Raw genomic sequence first — 19,269 nt, forward strand, 5'->3', positions numbered from 1 at the left:
CGATAAAAATACCTTTTGAACCAAATGGTACACCATATTTTTATTCAATGTTTGTGTGTTTATGTCCGTCGCTGTTCCAAAGTTACAAAAAGGTTTTCATTCTAGTAACCATATAGTGTATCTGTTGTATATGATTATATGCCTGACCCTTTAAAACTTGGTGGGGGGGGGGGGGGGGGGCAGCTGCAATATACCGGTGTTCAAACGTCATATAAAATCGATTGAGAAAAAAAATCCGGGTTACAAACCTAAAATTGAGGAAAACACTTCAACTGAATTAATTAAAAATATCATCCTCGTAATAAGTCTGTCGCCTGTTTATAACTTTTAGTATCATACGTTGCCACATCAGTAATTTTCTGAAGAGCCGAAAGGACGGTTGAGGGTGCAAATAATTATAATAATGTTGATTTCGTGTCATTACGTATGTAACTTTTCAATTGTTTATATATAAGTTTCTATTAGTGATTGAATTATTAGATATTTATATTCAGATAGGACACGTCATGATTACTTAACATATTCACCGATACGGATCTTAATTTTACTTTAACAAAGAAAGGGCCGTCCAAATATATTTAACGGTGATTTAATCATTCACATTTAATTAACCCATTTAATTTGAAACATATGTTTATTGTTCCCGCTCATTTACTCAGGGCAAAAGCTAAAACATAATTCTTTTGTTTCGTCGTTAATCAGTCCATTTACCTTTAAAACAATAGAAAAATCAAATATTTACCGAAAGTAAATTATGGTGGACAAAAAATGAAGAATTGTTTATCTCATACGATACTGTATGTTGTTGTCTTTTCAGCCACTGGTAGGTATAGTATTTAAATAATAGACTCCTTTTAAAGATAAAATGCAAAATAAAATAACTACGAGTTGAAATTAAACAGACATAAATATACGTGTCTCGTAACAGCGTAGAAAAAAACTGCATAGTTCATTTTATGAATATTTTGCGTTGTATATTGCAACGTGCACGGAGTATCTTCTGATATCGAATGTCGGCTACACAAAAACCAATTAGGAGAAGTCATACTCTTGATTCTGATTACAATTTTGAGACAAAAAAATTTAATGGTATATTGGAACCTACAGAGAATTATGAGCTTATTTTTTCAGCTGATATTGTATAGTTATATGGAGAATATACCCTTTTTTTCGCTACCAGTTTCATTTTCAATAAGAAAAGTCTGATAGAAATTTCTCATATTTTAGATATGAAGTATTACAATTACAGGTTTGAAAATGAAAAAAATATATAGGTCACCTTGCACATATATGACAAAAACACATAAAGTTAGAGACAACCACAAACGCAATTCATGACTTTGAATAGGCACATGAACATCTAAACTATATCGTTTATCAACTCGTCCTAATTCATTCTAAACAAAGTGGACTGACAAGAGGTTCATTAAAATTTTGCAACATAAAGATCTGTGTAAGAAAAGCCCTCATCTCGAAATTAAGATTTAATCGCTTAGAAAATCACAAGTACAAACAAAATAAGCCTTATCCATTTCAAAGAATAATTGTAATAAATGAAAACAAAAACAAACGTACTTCGACCATTTTCCCACTCATACTTTGATAAGAGTGACTAGAACTTTATAGAGGACTTCACACAATACACCAACGACATACGAAGTACAGGAAGAAGCGATCTTGTACATGCATCATACTTAGATTAAACTGTACAAAATTTCAAAGCAAAAATAAAAGCAAAACTCCTTTTAGATCTTGCTTCATACTAAACATAAGTCAAATTAATATTGTTCTTCTCTTAAAATAAAGACGCATTGATATAACAACAATGCTTTTCTTTATCAATAAGACTTTAATTATAAAAAAAGAAGATGTGGTAGGATTGCCAATGAGAAAACTCTCCACAAGAGACCAAAATGACACAGAAATTAACAACTAAAGGGCACTGTACGGCCTTCAACAAAGAGCAAAGCTCATACCGCATAGTCAGCTATAAAAGGCCCAGAAATGACAATGTAAAACAATTCAAACGAGAAAACTAACGACCTTATTTATGTACAAAAAATGAACGAAAAACAAATATGTAACACATAAACAAACGACAACCACTGAATTACAGGCTCCTGGCTTTGGACAGGCACATACATACATAATGTGGTGGGGTTAAACATGTTAGCGGGATCCCAACCCTCCCCTATTTGGGACAGTGGTATAACAGTACAACATAAGAACGAACTATAAAAATCAGTTAAATTTTCTGTTTAAAGCATAATATGACATGCCAATTTTTATTGAATACCGACAACCGGACTCATACCTATCCTCTTTTATACTTTTTATCAATTAAAATATAACGTTATTAAAACATGAGACCCAAGCATAAGCGCGCAACTCTCAAATTAACTGAAGACTGTGACGGCGTGCACAAAGCTGAGTCTATAAACGTAACGTCTTCGAATTACCAAAACCATTTACGACGTCGGCATTTTCCTCCAGAAAACAAGCGCGTAACAAAAACACTGGACACTTAGTTTATCACATAACTTTAAATATTTACATTCAACATATTTCTTTTTTCTTTCGAACAAAAAAGTGCAGCAAATTCACATTCTGGAAATATAAATAGATATATGCTTAGAGCAGTGAAATGGAAATGATTAGCGATTATGTCGTGGACCCTTTTCAGAAAATAGCGTTAAAACGTCATTTCTTAAGATTGTAACATACTAGCTGGAATTTACAAAAATTCCGGTGTTTAGTCTTGACTATCGAGTCATTCATATTTTGCAGATTATTTTAAACCTCTGGTTATGCACATTTGGAATACCAAGTTATTTTGAAAATAAAAAGATTGTAATTACATATTTTTCTTGTCGATTCTTCCATTTCGATTATTAGTCCTTCCAAATAACTACTTCTTACACATAACGAAGATCATTCCAAACTTATCTATCATGATCGTTTTTGACTTTTTTTGCGATGAATTTCGTGTGATGCCCGAGTCCGAATCCGAACAATTCTATTATACGAAAATGCAGGAAAATATGTTGAATTTGTATAAGTTTTAGGTCAAAAACTCTAATTTATGCTTATTTAATGTTACAAGTTACACCGTATTTTTGCCGTTTTCTATATGCCCGTTTCATGCTTTATAGATTAAATTTTAATTTACCTTACTCATGTTACTAGTAATGTGGATTTTAATGGCATGCATTCATCATTTTATCATAAAAAAATTCTTATTCCTAGTCTTATTAAAAAATATTTTAAACACGGTTGTATAAAATTATTTAAAAGGCGCATTTTACAGTTGCCGTCAACTTTGTGCACGCCGTCTGTACACTATATATAAGTAGGAGCGAATGTAACACATCACTGAGGAATCATTATGGAATGTTAACAAAGGGAAAAGTAACTTCGTCCCGATTATCGTTCATTTTGGTATGCACATTACCATGAAAGATTTTTCTATCGAGTTTTCAAAAAGGACATAGTTTAGTTTTAGAATGATTGAAATAAGGTAGATAATTGTATATCTAGAAGGTGACCTACTTTTTAGAGAATGCACATTACTGTTTTTTGTTCGTTTCCTCTATTTCATACGAAAATTACCTTACTATAATGTCATTTTGTATTATCAATAGTTGTAAATCATGAAATCAGTCCCAAAATTCAAACGTAAAGATAATATTAATTGTATTCGTGTTTTCAGTAAACGGATGTACATTTGATAGTGGTCTCATTGGTACATGGAATAGCAATGCATATGGAACAATCACCATAACCAGTAATACACTAACTTTAGGAGAACATGCATTCGTGATAAACGGTAAATCGTCTACCGATTGGACATGCTTTAATGATGCTACTTCTCCATATATTATTTTACAGTAAGTATAATTAATACAGATAAAAAGCTGCAGCTGATAAAGCTAACTGCCGAGCTCTTTTCGAAATTAAAATCACAGACGAACAATTTATATTATACTATTAGGATAATAAATTCATGGAAATTAATAAATAACTAAAAACTACACTGATATTTACTTCCTGCCTGAAACTTTGATAGAGATTAAGTCGTTTTTATTCAATCTTGGCTGACAACAATGGGAGTGCAAGCTTTTGTTTAGACATTTTGGATATTTTGTGTGTTCTTTCAATTCTGTACAAAATGTCTAAAATGTTTCAGACTTACATGAACTTTAAAAGTATTTGTTGACTTATCATAAAACGCCTTAAGAAAATGCCTGTACCAAGTCAGGAATATATAAGTTGTTATACATTCGTTTGATGTGTTTGAGCTTTTGATTTTGCCATTTGATTAGGGACTTTCCATTTTGAATATTCCTCGGAGTTCAGTATTTTTGTTATTTTACTTTTTGTAAGGTACGTATCACATTTAGTTCAGCTTTAGAACATTTATTCTATAATTACAGGTCGGAACTTTTTCAAATTGTTTCTACGTCATCCTACGCTTATATATGTATGAATGTTCAAGCAGAAAATTCCAACAGTTATTATTTCTATATGCACTCACGTAAGTATTTCAAGTTTCTCTATTTGAAATGAAAGAATACATAACTGTTCGTATTTGTGCATTTAATTAACGATCAATGAAAAACACAACAATACGAACTCGAACTCTAGTAAGGTCAATTCAAAGACTTGAAATAATAATGTATTTGCTACTTCATACAAATTATCAGTATTCTTGATTTGTCATTTATATATATATATTTCTCACGACAAAAAAAAAATCATCTCATTTGTCTATGTTATTTCATCAATAAATATTGATGAAATAACATAGACAAATGAGATGATTTTTTTTATATATCTATTTCATCAATATTTATTGATGAAATAGATATATAACAAAAAGTAAAATCACAAAAATACTGAACTTAGAGGAAGATCAATTGGGAAAGTCCATAATCACATGGCAAAATCAAACAAAACGCATCAAAAACGAATGGAAAAGAACTGTCATATTCCTGACTTGGTACAGGCATTTTCAAATGTAGAAAATGGTGGATTAAACCTGGTTCTATAGCGCTAACCCTCTCACTTTAATGACAGTCTCATTAATTTCCGATATTTTTACATTGATGCGTTAAATAAACAGACAAAATAAATAAAATAGTCAAAATATGGGTACATCAGTCATCATCGTTTAACAATTTTAAAAGGAACAATTTAACAGAACACAAAAACATCTACTATAATACAAGCGATAAGGAATGTTATTTTGCGTTCGGCAATCAGTCAAAAACGAAAGTCTCGTGAGTAGAAATGTCTGTGGCAACAATACACCGGAATGGCCTCACAGTCATCCGATGTTAAAAAGAAAGAGTAACTTAATTTAACTACTAGATATTTCAATCATGATAAAACGAAAAGAGAGATATTTTATTAATAACATGAATAATGTATTGACTATTGCATGTTTAATGTCCAGTTGCAAATATGTCATATGAATGCTAGAAAGTAAGAGCTGTTTTTTTTCTCCATTTAATGATAACTTCATCTTTTTGTTCTCAATATTTACTTAAAAGCCAAAAAGCAACGTCTCTGCAAATCTGATTTAGTTCATATTTATTTTTTATTTATAGCTACAAATAACCAGTTTTCTAACGAACGTATAAATGTTTATGCTGCCACAGCAACTCCTGGTAATCCGGCTGCAGCATTATGTACAGAAACACCATCTACTGCTGAATTCATTAGCATGGTTAAAATAGGTATTGTAATTAAATACTAACTTTTTAAAAAAAGGTAAAGAGTCACTGTGCTTCGCAGTATCACAAATGATGTTAGTTTTTATATTTGTTGTTTTCAACTTTTTTGGTGTAAATTGTGCTGTTTTTTATAGTGCCGATTGTGCCATACATAAAAAATGACAACACATATAAAAAATAGAGACAATAGTTCTAAATAATTAAAGAAAAAATAAACGAAGACCACTTCCATCCAGACCGTACATGACAGACAAGGGAAACTGTGAATAAAACTAAATAAAGGCAACTGTAGTATACCGTGTTATACAGATTATAGGAAAGTGGATGTGTATAAATGTATCAAATTTTGACTATGAGCGCTTTCCCACCAAAATGTAATCCTATAGCATAACACATACTGTCAGACAGTCTATATTTTTTTTCTCCTTTTCATGACGTTCTTCCAATTTTATAACTCATTTAAATGCATCTAAGCCACATCAAGAAGCATCCATGAAAACCAACTGTTGTTTAGTAATCATTTCAATATGACATGAATACCGAATGAAACAAAAAGCTTTGCACCGTGATACGTGGTTACTAGTTTTACTCTAGCATACCAATTGGATATTATAACATCGTTATTAATTTACTAAGTATTCATAAACTAATAAAAACATTACAGAAATATAAAATATGCTATACACACGTTAATGAGACAGCGACCAAAACGACAAATACATGTAAGTCTTAACAGTTAATAAACTTGATTGCACAGCTAAAGAAAATCATTGACCATGCATCTGACTTGGGTAAAGGCACATGCATAGTTTTGGGAGTGGGAGTTGAGGTTTAACTATGAATTAAAAAAAAATGTGAATGAAAGAGTTCATATTCAGTACAAATGAGAAAGTTTAAAACAATAAGGAGACAGAACATCGAGGGTCAATTATTAAAATGACGTTCTACTTTTATAAATTTGATTTTGGCCAGTTTTGCTGACATATCTCATAAATAGAGTATTTTCTGCTGAGGAAATAACGGTAATCGTTGAAATTGTTATAACTTTCGTTAGTGTGAACTGTGAATACGTCATAAACACTTATGTTTGAGTAATTCATATGTTAATACTTTTATCACAGGTTCTGAAGAAAACGCTTTGACCGATTGTCCATACCCGCTACACAGAAACTTTACCTACATCTTCAATGAAGGCAGTACAGACAAGTGCACTACAAACAGTTTTATATCTGCCTGCCCTGGACAACAAGAGATGAATTTTGACTATACGAAATGTGCTGAGCGTATTGCATACTCCTGTAAGTGAAAAAATATAATTTGGAAAACTAAAATAGGCTTTTAAATTATATTGTATGATGCATGATGTAAAACTAATTTTCATGACGTTTTCCCGCCTTTCTCAAAAGATGAAAAGAAAAATAAACAAGCAAGCAAACAAAAAAAAAAAATCCATCTGATGAGTTAAGCCTTTTTCAACTGATTTTTATAGTTTCTTATGTTGTACTGTTATACCACTGTCCAGGTTAGGGGGAGGGTTGGGATCCCACTAACATGTTTAACCCCACCACATTATTTATGTATGTGCCTGTCCCAAGTCAGGAGCCTGTAATTCAGTGGTTGTCGTTTGTTTATGTGTTACATATTTGTTTTTTGTTCATCTTTTTTATTAAAATAAGGCCGTTAGTTTTCACGTTTCCCGTCATATCGAGGCCTTTTATAGCTGACTATGCGGTATGGGCTTTGCTTATTGTTGAAGGCCGTACGGTGACCTATAGTTATTAATGTCTGTGACATTTTGGTCTCTTGTGGACAGTTGTCTCATTGGCAATCATACCACATCTTCTTTTTTTTTTATATAAACAAAAATAACAACAACAAAAAACGAAAAAGAACCAGGAAAAAACCAACAACAATAAAACAAAAAACTCCACTACTGTATTTATGCCAAAAGTATTATTTCTCATCTAACAGTCATGTCTTTCCCTTTTTCACATGTCTATTTGAATGTTTTCATTAGATATTAAAGAATGTCATATGTTTTTGCAGCTGAAGGAAGAATAGGTTGTGTTGCCACTATAGATGATGGCTCAGGCACTCTATACACATCGTTGTATAACTATGATGCCAGTGTAAATGGGTTGACAACGTTTAGATTTACATGCGCTGTACGTAAAATTATAGCTTAAATTTACATGTATCAATTTCATGTACAAAAAATTCTTAAAATGAAATAGAAAATAAGCTTCTGCTCGAAGCAAAATATAAAATATAAGCTTCTGCACAACCAAAGAAATAGAAAAAAAGCACCATTTAAGAAATAGAAAATAGGCTTCTGCACGAAATGAAAAATAGATAATAAGCTTCTGCACGACCAAAGAAATAGAAAACAAGCTTCGGCACGACCAAAGAACTATGTAATGAATCTGCAGAACTGAACAGGATCTGCTTTCCTTTTATGAGACGCTTGAGATCATCACAGGTTTTTTTGTTGCTCAGTATTTAATGTGTATGTAGAATTCTGTGGACTTGGTAACCTTTTCGTCGTTTGAAAAAAAAGGATATTTGTCCTATGACCAGTATTGATTTTCAAAATTGTTTGGTAGGAATGTCATTTCAAGAGAAAGATAATCCATCAGTAAAAAAAACTATTTGGTTTTTATGAATTATTTTGTATTATCATTATGTACTAGAATAATAAATTAATTTGAATGATTTTTGCTATTGTCAATTACCTTCTGCACGTCTAAATCTTAATGTAAGTAATTTTTTTCTAATGAAGGCTGTTCAGGGTGTGACGTCAGGAGATGTACAAGTGAGTTATGCGCAGAAACGATGTGATGCCGATCAGTCTTACAGCTCTCAACCCGCTAATGGTGCCCTACTGACACTCACGCCAAACGGTAAGGTCAGCAAGTCTGTAACTAGTCCAATGTGTAAAAGACAGTAGTTGTTAATTAAAACAGGTCTAGATCGCTAGAAGTATGACGTCAGATTACATTTAATATATATAAAAAAGAAGATTTGGCACGATTTCGAATGAGACAACTTTCCACCAAATGATATAGAAGTTAACAACTAAAGGTCATAGTATGGCCTTCTACAATAAGCAAAACCACACTTCTATAAGTTCCGAACTGACAAAGGTAAATCAATTAAAACAAGAAAACTTGCGTGTGTACAAAACAAAGAACAAAAACAAAAAATGATTTGCAACAACATACAACAACCACTGTTTCGGGTTATATGACCGTCGGCAGTCATCGGGGGTCACCTCGATGGTTAATTAGATGTCGTCTAGACTAAAATTTAAACGAAATGTTGATGCAAACTATTGAGCCCATGCATTGTGCATTTTTATTTCAGACTTTTTCATTTTTTATAATTTGGATATTTGTTAAGGTATGTTATAAATAAAATATGAGAATTTGATTCAATCGGTAAATATGAATTTGACATCTAATACCCCAAGTGAAATTGAAACCAATTGACCATTGTCCAGTAAACCTAATTTGAGCCCTTTAAGCATGGTTACCACATTTTAAAGGATCGAACTGGTTACATGGTACTGATTAATCTAGGAATTTCGTATCGTTAGACGTATGTCTTTCCAAAATCAGTGCTCTTTTAAAAGAGGGACGAAAGATATCAGAGGGAGAGTCAAACTCATAGATAGAAAATAAACTGACAACGCAATGGATATAAAATAAAAAGACAAACAGACAAATAATAGTACAGAAGACACAACATAGAAAACTAAAGACTAAGACGCGCGGAGAATTAGGCATCGAAATCATACTTTATATCAAATATTACAGCCAGGATCTGCAAAGCAGATTGATACGAGAAAGTATCTAATAGGGTGCGTTGAATATTATAGCTATCTCTGCTTTGAAATAATTACATTTAAATTAGTATTCAGTATTCTCAATAATTTCGTGTGCCTTTGTTCAGATTTGTGAAACCAGGGGTAGTAAAAAATCGAGGAGGATTGATTGAAGTTATGTTGTCATTAACTAATAAAAGAAAACAATAAGTATTTACAACACAACAAAGATAGTGCAATCTACTGGGCATGTGATAACACCAGCAAACATTTTCTGAGGGCGCGTTTTGGCTTAAGTTTTTTTGGAGTCAATAACTTTTTGCGTACTTTCATTAACCTTTGGAATGAGTGATATAGTTTCATAATATGAATATATTCTGTGTCAGAATGAAAAAAAAAGTAAATTTAAAAATGGAAGATGTTGTGTGATTTCCAATTAAAGGAATATCCAACATATATTAAATGACGTAGACAAAAAAAAGCAAAACAACTAAAGGTCACCGCATGGCCTTCAATAATAAGCAAAAACCATACCGGACAGAAAGTTATAGAAATGTAAATAAAAATCAAAAATCAAATGAGAAAATAATAACGGCCTAATTTATGATGATATAATAGTATAGCAAAAAACTATAACCACTGAAATATTGACTGATTAATCTATATCTATTAATTTCGAAACAAGTTGTCACATTTGAACTCATTTTTATTACGAGTTACTGACATAAAAACAGTTGAAAGTGAAACATAAGTGTGTCCTTTCCGTATCTCAATGTATTTAAATGTTAAAGGCTTCGTGACGTTTTCAGCGTTGCCAGCATTTAATGATTTGAAAAACATTTTTTTTCAACTTTTGGTCTTAAGAAGTTTAATATAGAAACGCCAGCAGGTCAGACACAAATAAACCTGTATTTTACACTTGTAATAATAAAATCTGACCTGAATTTATGCCACATATAAATCATTATCAAATACTCCAAACAAATTTACATTCATACTCATTGTATGAGTAAATGGAGATGATTGGTATAAAAAGGCTATAAATTTACGCAAATGATGGACAAAAGAGAAAAAAAAATCGTTGTTTGTTCTTTTAATGAGCTCTGAAATTGTTAATACTATGTCTATGATATAAAAATTTCTGTTTCAGGTACTTGTGGTAAGTGAATTTAAAAAAAATCTTTCTAGCTTGTTTTATGTTTAGAATAAGGTTTATATTTTTAATCTAGCAGACATTGCTATTTATTTTATGAAAATCATTCCAAAATATTGTACAGATAATGTCTCTTGATAGGAAGAAGACTAATAATCCTTTTTGAATACACAAATGTTGCAAATGATGTTTAAATACACAAATGCTATGGATGCCTCACCAATCTTAACCTTAACTTAATCAACTGTGAATGAATAATACTCATAGGAATGAGGAATCCCTTTCCTGAAGGATTGTTAACTTAGTTAGAAATATTTTGGAACTTTAAGTCAAAATAATGTTTTGCAATCATCTTTTTAAACTCTTGTTATGAATAACTCTTATCTCTAATTTGTAACATCGAGAACTACCAATGCGAAATAAAAATATCATCACTATTTCAAAAACATATTTAGAAACCACAACAACGACAGAGGAAGCAACAACAACTGAGGAAATAACAACGGAAAATGACGAAACAACAACGGAGACATCTACAACAACAACAGAATCACCAATACCCATTCTAACAACAGATAGTGTAAATGTTGGTGCAATTATTGGCGGAGTATTGGGAGCCATATTGTTTATCATCCTTCTGTTGTTACTGGTTCTGTATTGCATACATAGACATAAAGTTGTTGCTAAGCAACGAGCCATCATCGACCGAAGACTTAAGTTGTTCAAGATAAAACAAGCCCAAGGCCTTGGTAAGTTACACAGCATATGTTCGAAAATTCATATTCATGTATACTGAATTGCAAAAAAGACATTATCATCTTTTATCGTAAAACATAAACAAAAATAGGGAAATTTGAAAGAATGCCCAGACGATAATACCCACTAGAGGTTGTCAGCAACCGAATAGCATAAGACAGCCTTCAACAAAGATTAAAACCCCTATCATATAGTAAGCTATTAGAAATACTAGCTTGACAAAATGTAAAACAGTGCAAAACAAAAATAACAATGAATTAATTTATGCCAAAATAATAAACGAAAAATAAATATGACAGAGCGCAACCAACGACAACAACTGAGTTGCAGGTCTTGATTTATGACAGGCACATACAGAATGTGGCGGGGAAACATGATGTTTTTGCTCATGTTTGACATCCATAACCTTCTCTAAATGCATAGACAAAAGCATGACATATATTTTCAATAAAATTAAATCAACTATTCAGACAAACCCATTTCATATACTTACAACTTGAGCTTCTGTTTGGGAATTTGGATATTCATTTGATACTCTTATGTTGTCTAAAAGTGTTGTTACATGTTTGTTAAATACTGGTACACCAGCTTGCAATAGTGATGATAACTTATCTACGTAGCTTTTTCATGTTTATATTGATCTTTTTCACCTGTCTGCAGTGTCAAAATGTATAGGTGTTTATCATGTTGCTTATTAGCATTGAATAAAAAAATACTAGGGCGAGTGTATCTTTCAATAATAGTGCCTTTGCCTATGTCATTTGCAACATTTAGAAAAAAAGTGTTAACATTTGTCTCAAACATCTTTAGTGCTGTTTAAATATTTTTTTTTTTATCTTCCACTTGTATAAGTGTCTGTCGGCTGCAATTAGACTTTTGTAGGGTTTAATTGTTCCATAAAAGTGTTTTAATTTAGTCCTCTAGCACATCTTTCTTGAAAATGATTATTTACAAACTTTTTTTGTAATTTTGTTACCAAATTTCTTTGTTTTTTATATTCTTTCAATATTTTGTTCGTTTTTTAATTCAAATTAATATCTAAATATTTGTAAAATAGAGCTTTTCTCTGTTCTCTATTCAAATATGATAGTGAGTTTTTTCTGTCTTTCATGGGTTGATGACGTTACTTATCTCATCAGAGACCTTAGTTTCAAAATCATTATTTACAAAGTTTAAATCATCTAAACATGTATAAAGTAAAAACACCAAAATACTGAACTCCGTGGAAAATTCAAATCGGAAAGTCCCTAATCAAATGGCAAAATCAAATGATAAAACACATATCCGCATCTTGTTAAAAAATAACATCATCAATATCTTTAATCACATTCAGTGATATGCTGTTTTATCTGCTTCGTGTCGATCTAAATTATGAATAAAGACCTTTTCAACTCAACTAATTGTTAAACCACTGTCCAAAGTTAAGGGGTGGGGTGGCATTCGAAGATATTCAACCCCGATACAGTATGTAAGTGCCTGTCCTAAGTCAAGAGCCTGTATTCCAGTAGTTGCATGTCGTTGGGTCATGTCTGTCATATATGTTTGTCGTATATTGATTGCTTGATTGGTGGTGTTTAATGCAACTTTTGTCGTAGCGGTCAATTTAATTTGTGAAGGAAGTCTGAGTGTCTGGAGAGAACCTCCGACGTTCGGTTGGAGAACTGACATCTCTAGTCAATTAATGCGTGAGAGGTTCCACAACCTCAGTGTCGACAGGATAGTAAAAGAGAATTAGACTATAGCTACATAAACCACTCAGTCACCGAGGCCCCGTCTATGCACTTTTGATATATAATAATCACAGAACCCTGCCTCATACACCTGTGTTTAAAACTTCTGTCATTTTACTTGATTGAAATTTTATTAAACCATTTTTGTGAATATGGTGATTTCTTTTTTGTTGTTTATGAAAGAATTAAGATATTTTAGTATTTTTCAGACGATGATGACAGGATTCTTAATGAACCATCGTTAGATCCTGATTTTTCACATTACTGGGAAGCACCTAAGCAAGAACTTATACCACCCGTCGAAAAGAAAAGCATAACAAAGGGTACGGTAGTTTACTGTAGAGTATATTCTTAAGATTATAAGAATTTGAACTGTTCAATTGTAAACGCCAATGAATCAGAATAAGTCTGATATATTCAATAATGTAATTCATTAAAAGTTTATCGCTATCAATCATATTAGGTTAAAGAACAAAGGCGTTGTTTGGTTTATGGAGATTTAGTCATTTGATATGCGTCCGCATTTAGTTACATACGAGAAACGTCAACTGATCTAAAAGGCTTCATACGTGTCTGTTAAGTGTAAATTGGAAAACAAAATACTCTATTTTTTGTGCATTTTTTTTATTTGAAAAAGTCAACATGTTTTTTTTGCTAATATTAATATCTGATACGGTAATATGGTTCTACATACCAAGGGAAAAAAGTCTATCTTTGCTCTCTCCCTGCAGTTACGAGCCCATTTTGACCCTGCTATTTCGTCTTTCATTATCTTCTTTAATTTAACTGTCGTACTGTTGGTAGCTGGTCGGTGCTGTTTTTATTTATTATTATAATCATTGTCTCTACTTTAAGACACATGGCTTTAATAAGTAAAAGGGTGCATTTGTTCGTACGCAGAAATAAAGTTTATTAAACCTCACTACATGTTGCATGTGCATGTGCTATGTGACGATATATGTACCCTGGCTTTGTTCGATGTTGTTTGTGTATTTTGGACGTCTTTTTTTCTCGTATCAAGCGGTTAACCATCATTTGTGTTCTTTTGGTAATTCATGATATGATTTGTTCTACGTTAAAGTTTTATAATAACACATACAGCAAAAAGAACTGCCATTGTAACTGTATTGTTGACGAAATTATAACCTTAAAAGCATTTACATTATTGAAATACTGTAATATTACGATTATTTATAGTATCTAAATGATACACAGTCACATCACACAAGAAAATTGACTTACAAGTGCATAAATTATTAGAACTAAACCTCTTCCTGAATATTAGGTTTAGTAAAACAAATGTTCTTTATGAAATCTGTTTCCACTTATTTCATGTATTTTTGAGTGGAACTGTATTACTGTACTGAATGAAATAATGATTTTCAGATATGACGTCACAAACAGAACTTCAAAAAGAACGAAAGAAAATTATGCCTTCTTTACCCGAACCTCAAACACCGACGCCAAAATATCTCCCGTGGCCGTGGCGAACAGCTAAGAGAGCTTCAAATAAATCTGCTTTTCAGTCACAAACTGATTTGCGAAAATTTGGACCAATTCCGGAAACTACCAAAGAATGTGTAGATTTGGCTGATTATACAGTTTCCAAGTACGGGCTTAGATATGACGATACCGGTGTTGATGGTGTAAATGATAAGATATCTAGACCACCAACAAGATTCATGCCAATATCTAACTCAGAGAGAAATATGTCTCGATCGAGAACAAGTATATTATCTAGGTCAAGCTCTGTTGCATCATTGCACAGATCACAATCATTGTTTGACTTGCAAACTCCAACGCCAAGGAGAATACAGTTGTCTAGAGCATCGTCGTTGAAATCCCTTGTGACAGAACGAACTCAAACACATGTGTTAATGTCAATAAAGGAAAAGAAAGTTAACTATAAAAAAGAAATACCTTCCATTGTAAAGAAGAATGACGCATCTGTAAGACCTGTGCCTCACTATATGTTCCCAATACGATCCAATTCATTGACTAAATTTGAAAAGGCACAGTTCCAAAATCCACTTGCACAACCATTAAGGCGGTCATATACTCTTTTAAGACCAATGCCTAATAAAAATCACAAAGTTGAGAACATTGAAGTTCGGAAAAAACCAAAGAAGAAGAAAATGAATAAGAAAAAGAAGAGTCCATATACAGTCATTCCAACTCCGGTGCGACAAATTACACTCATTCCGCTCACTCGAAAAAACGTCACGAACAACAAAGTAAGACCATTGAAACTTAAGCCGAAACACAGACCACCGAAAACCACTGAAACAAATTTCGTAGTAGGAAGTCCGTCTACTAAATCACCAAAGACTACTGAAAGTATCTTTACGCAAAGTCCAGGTAAAATATTCTAACTTTTTTTGTCTTATCTTATTTTAAGGAAACATTAACCATTTATAAACGATAAAATAAAAAATCAATAAGTTTATTCAACGTATTTGTGAACAGGAACGACCGCTCACAAACTATGTGAATTCTCAAAAAGTTTCTATCTAAAGATTGTTAATAAGCTTTGTTTAACGATTACAATCAGCTAGCTGAGTTTACATTGTTTTGTTGTAATGTTCAGTCTTTTGTATCTAAAAATTGTGTGTTGGTATTTCTGTGGTCTAGCATTGTGCCCTTGACTTATATCGTTTTTTTTGTACTTCATAGTCAAGAAAGAAAAAAGAAAGAATATAGTTGAATATCATTATACTCGCAAAAACAACAAACCAAATCTTGTATTGCTGTTCTTTATCTATTACTCGTTTTTATTTGCTGCCATTGTATTTCAGATACTATTATTTCAACTGTCAACACAGAAACATTACACAACAACACAGAATACCAGACAGTTTCTGAAGCAACACAATATGCTAATAATAATGTAGAACAAATAAAGGCAGACAATTCTGAATTCCAAGGTAGTATGGAAACTCATTATAATTCTCATCATATTATTATTGGGAAAAAAATAATTTCAGTAAAGCGTGCTATATTGCAAATAGCAGTAATGAGAATATGTATACTCTATTCACAAAATGAAAATGAAAATGAAACACTGAAAATAGTTAAATTTCTTACCAGAAAGTTAAACCGATGTATTTGATGTTTTTCTTTGTAACAAATATGATGGTTTATGCATACTCCTTGAAATGAAAATAAATGTGCAAATCAAATACTTTTTAAGTTTCATTTATATTTATCTGATTTGGGTTGCAATATGATATAAAAAAAGAAGATGTGGTATGATTGCCAATGAGACAACTCTCCACAAGAGACCAAAGTGACACAGACATTAACAACTTTAGGTCACCGTACGGCCTTCAACAATGAGCAAAGCCCATACCGCATATGGGCTTTGCTCATTGTTCATGATGTTTGTTTTCTGGATTAGTGTGTTTGAGCTGTCATGGTAATGCTTTTTGTTTGTGTGACCTTGTTTTTCTTCAATAGTCTCTTGTATCCAAATGTGTCCGTCAGGTGTCCTGTTGTTATTGTCGGGCTTTTTATTTCTAAGCAAGTATGAAACAAAAAGGAATTTGTTTGCATATTAAATAGACTCAAAATAATTACAAAGCAATAACACCCTTTTTTTTTATTACAGGTCATCATCTACAAAATGTATCATTTGTTTCTTGTAAAAATTCTTTTTACTACCGTAAATGAATATTATCTGTTTAAAATAACCTCACTCGTCTTCTGAACCTGTGTGATTTTAGTGGCTACAGTTATAACATATTTGGGTTTAATGCATCCGATGCTCCTGATGTTTGTAAATTCTAGAAGAGCTCTTCCGACGCACGAAATAAATTAAGTGTTTATTTCATATATATATATTTATGTCTACAAGTTTGAGTTTTGACATTCTTTTGTATATCTACTATCTGAGTAAAGTTGATAAAAATTTATATCCTTTACATTTTAAAGATTCTGGAATATCAGCAGATGAGTCGTCTCTTGATAAACAACAGTCGGAATATGAACAGAATACAAGAACAGAAAACGGCCAAACGTCTACTCATGATTTAAATCAAAGTATGAGAGAAAACAAGCAGTTAAAATTACCGAGTATAAATCTACCTCTTAAACAAGACTCGCCTGGGATAGAGAAAGATGGACAACACAAAAAAGAAGCACTAAAATTACCACTTCTCCAAACTAAGCAGAACACATCTACACATCCATGGCGGTAAATAGGAAATTTATCTCTTCACCAGATATTGCAGGAACTGAATGCAGCTAGTTGTGTATCAGGATTATAAAATTAACTCTAACATTAATAAAGTATTATTACTATGCGTAATTGTACAAAGGTTGAAGTATTATTTTGTATTTTGTTTCGATCAAACAGTTATATATTTCATTTTATAAAATCGAATCAAAAAAATATTTTCAATTGTAGATTACACCATGCTATTTGAAATGGAAGTTAATATCAATCTTTAAATCCAATCCAATCAAAGTAACATCTGATATAAGATAGTATTTTTACATCATGTATGATAAAAGTATTAATTTTGTTTTTACATTGTGTCAGAGATCAAATTTATTCGTTTAGTGTATGTTCACATGTTTTTGATGATATGACTTTTGATTGAGTTAAGCCATTTCAATTGCTATTTTATAGTGTCTTAATATGTTTTGATGTTATACTATGCATGGTAGTATGAAGGTCGGCAACATTTTACTCGTGTAAAACCGCTGCATTTGAATGCACATGTCGTTAGTCAGAAACCTGATGTTCATTGGTTGTCGTTTGTTGATGTGGTTCATAAGTGTTTCTCGTTTCTCGTTTTTATATAGATTAGACCGTTGGTTTCCCTGTTTGAATGGTTCACACTAGTCAATTTTGGGGGTCATTTAAAGCTTGCTGTTCGTTGCAATTGTGAACAAAAGATTCTTGTTGCCTTGTACTATGCCCGACCACTCGAATTAAATATATGAATCTCAACCGCGGTAGTACCCAGGAATGTAATCATGGTGAAATGTGATGTCTTAACGCTAAATTCCGTTTTATATCACGACTTCGTATGCAGTCGATATACTTCTTTCATGTCGATATATCATTTTATGGACCTCATACAAAACTTTTTTTTTTTATATCGCTGTTGATGTTTCAACAGCTTGAGGTCGAAACCCGCACAATGAACAACACGAATTGACGATTGAAATAATCCGGTAACGACTCAACGCTTACCTTTTGCATATTTTTATTTAAGGTGGTACCTAACACTTTAACTAAATTAATTTGGCTCGTTTAGTTTTCTTAAAATTTTGACAAAGTATTTACTTTGACCCTTTGACAAAAATATGAAAATTTCAAAAAATTTGAACCAACCGTTTTATCAGAAAAATTACACTGGTTATATAGTTATTTAACAAACACATATTTTGATCATTGAGAAGCTTAATATTCCCTTAAAACACAACGTAATTAAAACGTTTAGCTGATTTTACAGAGTTATCTCCCTGTAGTGTTAGGTACCACCTTAAGTCACAAAGTAAATTACTCCACAAAAATTATCTTCCTCAACAGAACGCACAAACGGACAAAGCCTTCATATTCGCCAGTCTTTATGCTTTTTTCTTCAAATCAGATGATTGTTTTTAGAAATATGCATTTACATACTTAAGATATGTTACAGTAGTTACAGTACAAAAGGTCCACCTTCAGATATTTAAACAAAGTACAATTAAAAAGTTATTGGTAAATGAAAATAGAAAGAGAACAACGAATGTGTTGTGAAGTTATTGAATCTGTGTGAGATTTTGTGATGACAAACACTCTAAAAGAGAAGATGGTGTTTTCCATGATATTTGAATCCCATTCAAATGAAAAAAGAATTAATTGAATAAGAATTGAATATACAATTATATTTACAGCTATATTTGATATGAAGTTGTTTTGTCATGTTTTGTGATATTTAAAAATGATCCCGATGCTTTAAACAAGCGATATGTTGAATTTGAAATTGTTTTAAATTTTATATTTTTGAAATAAAAAAAAAATTTTAAGGCTCGAATTCCTGTTAGAATAATTCGCTTCATGCTTAAATGTAAACACCAACT

At 31.8% G+C, this 19,269-nt stretch overlaps 1 protein-coding gene across 1 annotated transcript; it reads left to right on the top strand.

Annotated features, from left to right (window-relative positions):
* The first annotated feature begins 1,010 nt into the window (after positions 1 to 1,010).
* LOC139510897 (uncharacterized) lies at positions 1,011 to 17,586 on the top strand. Its single transcript, XM_071297442.1, has 13 exons — positions 1,011 to 1,089; positions 3,710 to 3,887; positions 4,434 to 4,534; positions 5,610 to 5,738; positions 6,857 to 7,033; positions 7,782 to 7,864; positions 8,515 to 8,635; positions 10,709 to 10,717; positions 11,167 to 11,460; positions 13,407 to 13,520; positions 14,584 to 15,555; positions 15,993 to 16,121; positions 17,128 to 17,586. The coding sequence occupies exons 1-13, from the start codon at positions 1,011 to 1,013 to the stop codon at positions 17,391 to 17,393; spliced, it is 2,652 nt and encodes an 883-aa protein (XP_071153543.1). The 3' UTR covers positions 17,394 to 17,586.
* The last annotated feature ends 1,683 nt before the right edge of the window (positions 17,587 to 19,269 follow it).

The sequence above is a fragment of the Mytilus edulis genome, chromosome 2, assembly GCF_963676685.1.
Source record: "Mytilus edulis chromosome 2, xbMytEdul2.2, whole genome shotgun sequence".
NCBI classification, from domain to species: Eukaryota; Metazoa; Mollusca; class Bivalvia; order Mytilida; family Mytilidae; genus Mytilus; species Mytilus edulis.

Bases quoted from the DNA above. Each gene is read 5' to 3' on its own strand.
- LOC139510897 (XM_071297442.1), top strand. From the start codon at position 1,011: ATGTCGGCTACACAAAAACCAATTAGGAGAAGTCATACTCTTGATTCT. The intron at 3,888-4,433 runs GTAAGTATAATT...CTATAATTACAG, and splicing joins TCTCCATATATTATTTTACA to GTCGGAACTTTTTCAAATTG. The intron at 7,034-7,781 runs GTAAGTGAAAAA...ATGTTTTTGCAG, and splicing joins TGAGCGTATTGCATACTCCT to CTGAAGGAAGAATAGGTTGT.